The sequence below is a fragment of the Girardinichthys multiradiatus genome, chromosome Y (genome assembly GCF_021462225.1).
Source record: "Girardinichthys multiradiatus isolate DD_20200921_A chromosome Y, DD_fGirMul_XY1, whole genome shotgun sequence".
NCBI classification, from domain to species: domain Eukaryota; kingdom Metazoa; phylum Chordata; class Actinopteri; order Cyprinodontiformes; family Goodeidae; genus Girardinichthys; species Girardinichthys multiradiatus.
Genome location: NC_061818.1, coordinates 3,961,697 through 3,972,162, shown reverse-complemented (window position 1 = coordinate 3,972,162; position 10,466 = coordinate 3,961,697). Strand labels below are relative to the sequence as shown.

At 40.4% G+C, this 10,466-nt stretch overlaps 1 protein-coding gene across 1 annotated transcript; it reads right to left on the bottom strand.

Moving 5' to 3' along the window:
• Positions 1-5,853: 5,853 nt before the first annotated feature.
• Positions 5,854-10,250, bottom strand: LOC124864853 (homeobox protein XHOX-3-like). The gene is made up of 3 exons (XM_047359791.1): positions 10,154-10,250; positions 9,446-9,663; positions 5,854-6,312 (listed from the first exon to the last, which is right to left on the bottom strand). The coding sequence occupies exons 1-3, from the start codon at positions 10,248-10,250 to the stop codon at positions 5,854-5,856; spliced, it is 774 nt and encodes a 257-aa protein (XP_047215747.1).
• Positions 10,251-10,466: the final 216 nt, after the last annotated feature.

Sequence of the window (10,466 nt, the reverse complement as noted above, 5' to 3'; positions counted from 1 at the left end):
TTAATACTTTCTATTTTTGGACATTTGTTATGATGCATTGCCATGGCAACGGGGTTGATTCTTACAACCGGGAGCAGCTGATTAATATCTCAAAAGCTCAAATAATACTTCAACTACAACCCCAAATACCTGATGAGTTGAAAAGGAGACGCCGTGGATGCAGAGCAGGAGCTAAGAGAAGAGAGAGAAGGAGGAAGTTCAAACCATCTCTTCCGTCGATTTTGATGGGCAATGTGAGATCGTTGGGAAACAAGTTGGATGAACTCCAAGCCCTACAAAGGACCCAGCCAGAGTACCGGGCATGCAGTATCATGTGTTTTACTGAGACATGGCTGCAGGATCATATCCCCGACTCCAGTGTCTCTCTGCCGGGCTTTTTAACCATACGAGCAGACAGAGATTTAAAGAGGAGCGGCAAATGTAAAGGAGGTGGACTGGCAGTACTTGTGAACAACAGATGGTGTAATCCAGGACATGTTACTGTGAAGTGTCATCTCTGCAGTCCAGATATTGAACTGTTGGCAGTAAGTTTTCATCCATATTATTTACCCAGAGAGTTCACCAGTGTTATTTTGGTAACAGTTTACGTTCCACCTTCCGCTGTTGCTGACACTGCATGTGATGCCATCAGCTCAGTTGTTGCTAAGCTACAGACACAAAACCCCAATGCTTTTGTGACAATTTCTGGTGATTTTAACCATGCTTCACTCTCTGCTACACTTCCAACGTTTCAACAATTTGTCAGCTGCTCTACCAGAGAAAACAAAACATTGGATTTGTTTTATGCAAATGTCAAGGACTCATACATCTCTACAGCACAACCTCCTCTAGGCAAATCAGATCACAATCTTGTTTTTCTCTGCTAGAAATATAAGCCCCTTGTTCAGAGACAACCTGTAATAAAGAGGACTGTGAGAAAATGGTCACAGGAAGCTGAAGAAGCTCTGCAAGGTTGCTTTGAGGCTACAGACTGGGACGCACTGTGCCAGCCACATGGAGAGGACATCAATGCCATGACTGAGTGTGTAACCGACTATATAAACTTCTGTGTGGATAACATCATCCCCACCAGAACCGTGAGATGCTTCCCCATTAACAAACCTTGGATCACCAGTGACCTGAAGGACCTGCTTAACAAGAAAAAAAGAGCCTTCAGAGAGGGAGACAGAGAATTATTGAGGATTATACAGAAGCAACTTAAAGTCAAGATAAGAGACAGCAAGGAGGTGTACAAGAAGAAGCTGGAGAGCAAGCTCCAGCAAAACAATATCAGAGATGTGTGGACAGGGATGAAGAAGATCACAGGCTTCAAGCAGAAAGAAGATCAGACCGATGGAGGTCTGGACAGAGCCAATGAACTGAACACATTCTTCAATAGGTTCAGTTCAGAAACCAGCTTCGCATCCTCCTCTCCTGCTCACAGCCAAACAGACATTCCATCTTCCTTTGACCCACAGGACCCACAGCTGTCCAGTAACACCTCACATTTTTTATCTTCCACCTCAGCCCTAGACCCTTCTGCTTCTACATATTTGCCTTCAACCATATCAGAAGATGCTGATGATTCCTTTGCTTCCCCCTTCCACCTGTGTGTCTCAAGAAGTCAGGTGAAGAGACAACTGGAGAGACTGAATAGGAATAAGGCTGCAGGTCCAGATCATGTCAGCCCTAGAGTCCTGAAGGCCTGTGCAGAGCAGCTCTGTGGGATTCTGCAGCACCTCTTCAACCTTAGCCTGGCCCAGAAGAAGGTTCCGGTGTTGTGGAAGACCTCCTGTCTTGTTCCGGTACCAAAGAAAACTCACCCATCAGTCCTCAATGACTATAGACCTGTTGCCCTGACATCTCACATCATGAAGGTCCTAGAGAGACTCCTGTTGGCCCACCTGAGTAAGCAAACAATAAACTATCGGGACTCCCTTCAGTTTGCTTATCGCTGTGGAGTTGGAGTTGAAGATGCCATCATACACCTGCTTCAACAAACCCACTGTCATCTGGACAAAGCCAGCAGCACTGTGAGGATCATGTTCTTTGATTTCTCCAGTGCATTTAATACAATCCAACCTGATTTGCTTTGTCAGAAACTCCAGAAGACTCAGGTGGAGGCCTCAACAATCTCCTGGATCAAAGACTACCTGACAAACAGACCACAGTTTGTGAGACTGAAGGGTTGTGAGTCTAACCAGGTAGTCAGCAGCACAGGAGCACCACAGGGAACTGTACTCTCACCATTCCTTTTCACTCTGTACACCTCAGACTTCCAGTACAAGACAGACTCCTGTCATCTGCAGAAATACTCGGATGATTCTGCAGTCGTGGGGTGGATCAGAGATGGACAAGAAGATGAGTACAGGAAGGTGGTGGACCGCTTTGTGGCATGGTGTGGAAACAATCATCTCATTTTGAACGTGACTAAAACAAAGGAGATTATTTTAGATTTTAAGAGAAACAGGAATAAGTCAAAAACTATTTCTATCATGGGAGAAGAAGTGGGGGTGGTGGAGGAGTATAAATACCTCGGTGTTCACCTGGACAACAGACTAGAGTGGAGATGCAACTGTGAAGCCATCTACAAGAAGGGGCAGAGCAGACTGTACTTCTTGAGGAAGCTTAGGTCCTTTGGTGTTTGCAGCAAGATGCTGCATATCTTCTATAAGTCTGTTGTGGAAAGTGTGATCTCTTCTACCATCATCTGCTGGGGAAGCATCATCAGAGCCAGGGACTTAAAAAAACTCAATAAGCTGATAAAAAAGGCTGGCTCTGTTCTGGGGACTCCTCTGGAACCTCTGGAGATCATTGTGGAAAGAAGGATTCTTCATAAAATGAAGAACATTATGGAGAACCCTGAGCATCCTCTTCATGAGACTGTCCTACAACAACAGAGTGTCTTCAGTCAGATGATTCTTCAGATCTGCTGTAAGACGGAGCGCTAAAGGAGATCCTTCCTGCCCACAGCCATCAGCATCTACAACGGCTCTTTGAGGAAACCTTCATAATATGAGCTATAACAACATTTAATTTCCCTTTGGGATTAATAAAGTATTTTTGAATTGAATTGAATTGAATATAGGCCTACATTCATGCCAGACACAGATGTGCATCTTGGATTGTAAAACGTTTTCATCCATGACACACACACATGCAAAAGCTGTAGTTAAACAACATCATCTTGTTATTTTATGCCTAAATTTATTTAATTGCTTACCTCCCTACCTCTGTACTTTCTCTGACACTGATGCCTCCAATATCTGTTTATCCTAAACAAGAAAGCAGGCTTAAACTAAAGTTATATCATGACAGAAATATAAACAATGTCTAATTGAAAAAGGCTGTAAATGTACACAAACATTTTTCCTTTGTCTTCTTTCAACTTCACTTATAGGCTTTATCTTGAAAAAGAAATCACTCTCCCCCTCTGCCTTTTTCTCTATCTTACTGATATTGTCTGGCAAAAAGTCAATGGTAAGTTTAATAGTTATATCAGTCTAGCTGATAAGACTGATGAGACTGCTAAATAGTACTTACTTACGCAAGCTTACCCACAAAAACAACATTTAGGAATTAAATAAGCAACCTTAAAGGTGAATATGTGCCACTCTCTCTGTTCCCGACGCAGGAGAACCAGATTGTGTGGGGAGTAGCTACCTTGGCAGGACACCTGTTTGAGTTAAACAAATACAAGAGCCAGTAGCTAATCAACAGCCAGTCTCCCTAAGAGCTGGTATCAAGAAGTGACAGGAGTGTGGAGGAGGCAGGAACCCTGAGCACAAACACATCAAGTCCAGAGTAACTGAGCAGCTGCAGTAAGGTGTTTGTTTAAAAAGTCTGGGTGTTGAATCCTGTCACCAGGAAAAGTGTTGGTGTTGAAACACCCACATCCCCCATGGGTGTAATGCCGTATTTAGGGACCTACATTTTTGGCCTGTGTTCTGCTGAAACAACAATTTAAGTGTTTGGCAATACTAAAAAAACAATAGGAGGGAGCTTGCAAACTGGAGAACCCTATCCCAGCTGTGAATTAAGGGAGAGGCAGCCTCAAGTGGTGTGTTTGTTTTGCTGCAACAGGAACTGGAGCACTTCATAAAACAGATGGCATGATGAGGTAAGAACATGTGTCAATATTGAAGCAACGCCTTAAGACATCGTTTAGGAATTTAAAGGTTTGAGGTTCAAATAAGACTTTAAATGGCATACATAGGGAAACAATGACTGCCATAAGAGCCTTAAGGACATTGAAGTAAATTATTCCCAGTCCCAAAGAAAATTTGTGGGCAGAGCTGAAAAGGTGTGTGACCAAGATAATTTTTATACCGGAAGGAATGGGACAAACGTCCAGCAAACTATTGTGAGATGCTTGTGACCCCAGTGTGACCCAAAATGTTTGACACAAGTCATAAAGTATAAAACAGAAACTTAGTAAACTTCCAAAAAAAATTCAGAATTTAAGGAAAGTTACGAAAATTCTTCGCCAAAATTCTCTCAGCCATTATTATGGCATCTAACAAATAGACCCCCATCCAGGGGTCTTTCTCCCTGTGTTCACCCCGTGCATGAGTAGGTTCTCTCCGGGTACTTCAGCTTCCTCCCTCAGGGTGTGTGAAAGCTGTGTCTGCATGGTTGTTTGTCCTTTGTGTCTCTGTGTTGCCCTGTGATTGTCTGGCAACCTGTCCATGGTGTACCCAACCTTTTGTCCATAGAACGCTAGAGCCATACTCAGCCCCCCTGAGTATGGAGGACCAATCCTGCCATAATTAAGAATAAATACATACTTAAATAAATGACTCAATAAAATAATTACTGGGCCAAAAATATAGTGCGCAAAATAATGAAGATATTTATTCAATAATTGATTAATTAATCAGATAAAAATATTTATATTTATATTTTATTCACTATTTTTATTCAAACCACTAACTTTCAAATCATATATTTTTTCTTGAACTCCATATTTTTCCTTTGTTTATTTAAAACAAGTGAATTTCTTGCTGTTTAATTTTTCCTACCCCTTTTGTTTCTTTCATATTTATTGCCGCTCAAATATATTTAAAACAAGTTTTTTTTCCCTCAAAAATATATTTATTTTTCCAATTATTTTACACTCCTTTTATTTTTTAAACACTGATATATTTTCGCCTCTAATATATCCCTGGGGTATTTTTGTCCCCAGCGGATTTCTCCCACCCATTTGTTTCAGTCTTTTGTTTTTACATTTCTCTGTCTCTGTATTGTCTTTTCTGTCTGGGCAGACAGCAAGTTATATAAAAGCAGAGGGGACAGAGCGGACACTGAGTGGGCGGACTCTGTTACTGTGTCATCGGCTGAGCTTTACACCTATTGGCCAGGGTCTAGCTCATAGCAAACAGATGCTGAGCTCGATTCTTCATGCTTGGATTTTCCTGAACGTATGAGAAGCATGTGCTTATTGGAATTGTAAGAGAAGAAAATAGCAATGGGGGCTTTGTCGCGACGTTTTGTGTTGGATCTTTTAAGAAAGGCTGCCAACGGGTTGGATAAATTGGAGGGCTGTAAAGTTTAGCATTATTTGAAATAGCCTCAAGTTCTAGTCAGCAGTCTTCCAGAAGGGCGACGTGTAAGTTTATTTGTTGACTGTTCATCAGAGAATTTCTGTTTTCTTTAGCATGCTGATCACCCAATAATTACTTTCACAAGGGGTAGAAAATGACTGACTGAAATAATTTAAGTAATCTTAACTCACCTAAAACAAGATGAAACAAGTGAGGAAAAAATTGTTTCTATATACATTGTGAATAAATATCAGGTTGTATCTGTAATTGTTTGGTGACAACACAGTATTGCAGATATATGTTTTAAATGTTTTCACAACAATTATTCCCTCTACTGGAAAGAAGTAGCCTGTGTTTTGACTGCAGAACTGTTAGCATGGCTGAGCCCTATCGCCTCCCACTGGACCTTAAGAAGATGTTGCTGTCCCCACTGAGAGCATAGTGAGCACTGGCATGAAACATGATGGTGTATGATGCCAGCAGAGGGATAAACAAGTACAGCCGGTGGAGGCATCTCCCCAGGATTGTTGTGTTGTTGGGAGAGGGTGAAACAATCTGGCCGCTTTATTAGTACACTGTTTGGACTATGTATCATAGAGGAAAGAGTCAGTGAAGAGTAGTGCTGTAAATGTAAGTGGTGAAGGTGGGGTGTGGAAAATGGGTATATCAAGTTAGAAGATGGAGAAACATGACCCATCAGAAGTGTCCCTATTGGGTTGATGCGTGGGTGAGACCAAGGTAGAGAGTGTCTCTGACGTTTGTCTTTCATCCGCCTGTTTTGGAACCACACCTGGAGAAAGCAAGAGCGGAAAAAAGAGGAAAAAGGAATAATGTTGAGACACCAGGAAAACAAGAAGTGTCAAGTCAAGTCAAGTTTATTTATATAGCGCTTTTCAGCAACAAGGCACTCAAGGCGCTGTACATAAGGAAAAACATTACAATGATACAAAAAGTCAAACAATAGAGGTAATTAAAAAAAATAATAAAATAAAGAGAATAGAATGATGGATAAGAAAATGAAAGGAAAATTGGACTGAAAACGTAATCAATGATGTTTAGATGGCACAGTCAAAGGCCACTCTAAACAAATAGGTTTTTAATCTTGATTTAAAGCAACTTAGGGTTTCGGCAATTTTACAGTTTTCTGGGAGTTTGCTCCAGATTAGTGGAGCATAAGAACTAAAAGCTGCTTCTCCATGTTTGGTTCTGGTTCTGGGTATGCAGAGTAGATTTGAGCCAGAAGACCTGAGAGGTCTGGATGGTTGATACACTGACAACAAGTCTGTAATGTATTTTGGTGCTAAGCCATTCAGTGATTTATAGACCAACAGAAGTATTTTAAAGTCTATTCTCTGAGCTACAGGGAGACAGTGTAGGGACTTTAGAACCAGGGTGATGTGCTCCACTTTCTTAGTTCTAGTGAGGACGTGGACAGCAGCGTTCTGGATCAAATGCAGCTGTCTGATCGACGTTTTAGGCAGACCTGTGAAGACACCGTTGCAGTAGTCAATTCAACTAAAGATGAATGCATGTATTCATTTTTTAAGGTCCTGCTGAGACATTAGTCCTTTAATCCTGGAGATGATCTTTGGATGATAGAAGGCTGACCTTGTTACTGTCTTTATGTGCCTCTGAAGGTTCAGGTTTGAGTCCATCACTACACTACCCAGGTTTCGAGCCTGACTGGTGGTTTCTAGCTGTATTAACTGAAGCTGTGCGCTAACTTTTAAACGCTCTTCCTTTGGTCCAAAGATTATTACTTCAGTTTTGTTTTGATTCAACTGAAGAAAATTTTGGCCCATCCATGCATTAATTTCTTCTAAGCATTTACCCAGCGGGTAATGGGTTCATAGTCATCTGGTGACATCGTAACGTATAGCTGTGTGTCGTCTGCATAGTTATGATAGCTTACGTTGTTGTTTATTAAAATCTGAGTTAGGGGGAGCATGTAGATATTGAATAGAAGGGGCCCTAAGATGGACCCTTGGGGAACGCCACATGTGATTTTTGTGGTGTCTGATGTAAAGTTACCTACTGACACAAAAAAGTCCCTGTCCTTCAAGTAGGATTTAAACCAACTGAGTGCTGTACCAGAAAGGCCGACCCAGTTTTCCAGGCGCTCTAATAAAATGGAGTGATCAACAGTGTCGAATGCTGCACTAAGGTCCAATAATACCAGCACTGTGGTTCTTCCACAGTCTGCATTTATACAGATGTCAAGTGTGACGAAAGTGTGAATATTATAATGGACAATGTAAAGGCTGTTGAAAGGGCAATGCTGAAATGGACAAAATATAATAATGATAATGATAAAAATTATTATAATAATAACAGTAATAATGATAATAAAGAAGTATTATTTATTGAAGTAATTTAAACATTAGTCCCTAACTAACCCTAAACCTAAACCCCTATACAGCAGGCAATTGGTAGAACAAAGAAAACTTGTTTAGATAATTTTTTTAACATGTGTCCCAAACATCCTCCAGCAGCAGATGGGTTAGTTTTCTTCCTAAAAAGTTCAAGTATGAAATAGTGAAGGGGTAGAATGACTATGACCCATATTCCATACAGTGCTGCTAAAAAGTATTACTTCTGTTTTCTCTTTTTTGCCAAAATTAATTATTGAAAATCCTCTAACAAATGTTAATAACAGACAAATATAACCTTAGTAAATACAAAAAGCCTTTGTCAAATGATGATTTCATTTATTAAGAAAAAAGGCTTTTCAAGCCAACCTGTTCCTATGTGATAATGTAATTGACCCCTATACCTGGTTGAAAAATCCTTGCAGCTTCATTAACTGCCAGTGAGTCTTTGACGGAATTGTTTTAGATCAGCTACATTGGACGGTTTTGTAGCCCATTCCAGACTGAGAGATGTTTATTTCTCATCTGTTCTTGAATTTCTGCAGGTCAGGGCAGGATGCGTTGCTTTTTGAGATCTCTTTTTTCTTTTTCTCCTCTTTCAAAAATAATTAGTTGGAAGATAACTGCTCTTCAGAACCTTTAGTTTAGGGGTGTCAAACTCAAATACACAGTGGGTCCGAATTCAAAACTTGGACAAAATTGCTGACCAACCTTGATATATATTGAGAAAATGTAGTTTATTACTATAAGGTTTATTACTATGTCCACATTTGAAGTCAAATGTCAAGAGACTCATCTGTGGCATTCATTTCTTAAATAAAATTAAAAAAAATATATTTACCTCTTTCTCTATTTGTATCATTTAGAGGTAAACTTTAATGGCAACCTTTTTTATCATAGACTAACAATGTTAATAAAAATTCCTTCAATGACGATGCAACCGTTTAAGTCCATACCATCAGATAATAAGAAAAAGTGAAAAACAAGCATTCATTAAAGCTCAGTTTGCTACACTCTGATCTACTCTGATGCACACTGGCCCAAGCTATATAGATACCTGACATCTCTACTTCTACCCACGTTACCGGTAACAGCATGAGGTCGCTAATGGTGTCAACAGAGGAGGGGGCCTTGTGAATGACTGACATGTCAAAGCATTCTGAGATAAGGAATAGGAAATATACATTTCCCAACTTTGTTCAAAGATGGGATGAAAAAATAACTGGCCCTTTTGTAGTTAAAAAATGTGTTACTGGCATTGTTTTCCAAAATAATAAATAATAGAAGACATTCTTCTTCAGTATTTGACAGGTTGTATTCATAGCAGTTTTCAGTAAAACATAATGTTTTGATTTTACTGAAATTTTTCAAAACCAGCCTATTTAGGAACAACACCATAAGGTCCATGAAAGTAAAGAAGCATTGATAAACAATAGCAAATAATTTCTTGTTGATTTGTAAATCAACAAAACGAAAAAAGTATTCAGTGTATGTATTATAATCATCATAACAAGTTTGATTTCATCGTTCCTGCTCTATGAAAGCAAAACATACCTTTATCGTGGTCTCTGGTAAGTTGAGTGCTGCAGCCAGTTCACAGCGCCGAGCCCGGGACACATAACTCTCCTTGCGGTACTCCTGCTCCAGATGGGACAGCTGGTCCTGTGTGAAGGCCGTCCTGTGCCGTCTGTTGGGATCCAGTGAACCCTGCTGTTCCTCCGGGCTGGGGCTGATCACAGCAGCCCGGACTGTTGGCTGTCTGCCTTCTGCCACTGAAACGACAAAAACAACAAAAGCTCAAGGATCCACTGCTGGTACAGAAGAAAACAGTCCTCCATCATCACACCATGTAGGCATTGTTTCAGAGTCGATTTCATGTTGAATATGTTTCAGTGTGAGTTACAAATAAACGTTTTTATGTATTAAGAAACCAGTGAACTAGCTACTCTTAACTAAACTGTTCTCTGAGGGTCACCTGTAGACTTAAAAAAGGTTTAAAACAAAAATCCTATTGTCTTCTTTATCACACTTCATACTGCTTGTATGACGGTAGTTTGATTTCCCCCTGCTAACTTTTGATAGAAACACATTTTGTTATTAAACTACTTACACATAAATTAGTTCTATGTCCAAAGTTTAAATCAGAGGAACTGTCGGGTTTTTGTACATCGGTGTATGCCTCCCTTCAGGTTAATTATGTCCCTATTTCAAACTCCTTTTCTAAACCTGTGGAGATGCAAAAGCATGTAGAGACATTTATACCATTCACCCCCTGGTCACACACAAACACCTCGTCTTCTCTGCACCTATCCACATGCTGCTTCTGTCTCTCCAGTGTGCAGCCCACATGCTCCTCCATGTGGAGCAGAATTGGCGCCGTGGCTCTGAGAGGTGTTAAAGGTGTTCAGAGGTAAAGCCTTTGGTCTCCTTCACAGTCTTTGTACATTTGTTATGGAGAATTAAAGAGCTGAATGGGGAGACTGCAAACAGACACATATTGTTTTCGTCTGTTTGATGTGTAGGAGTTTGGGAGCGAATTATCACTGGTTTACTGCTTCCAAAGAGACACACAGAT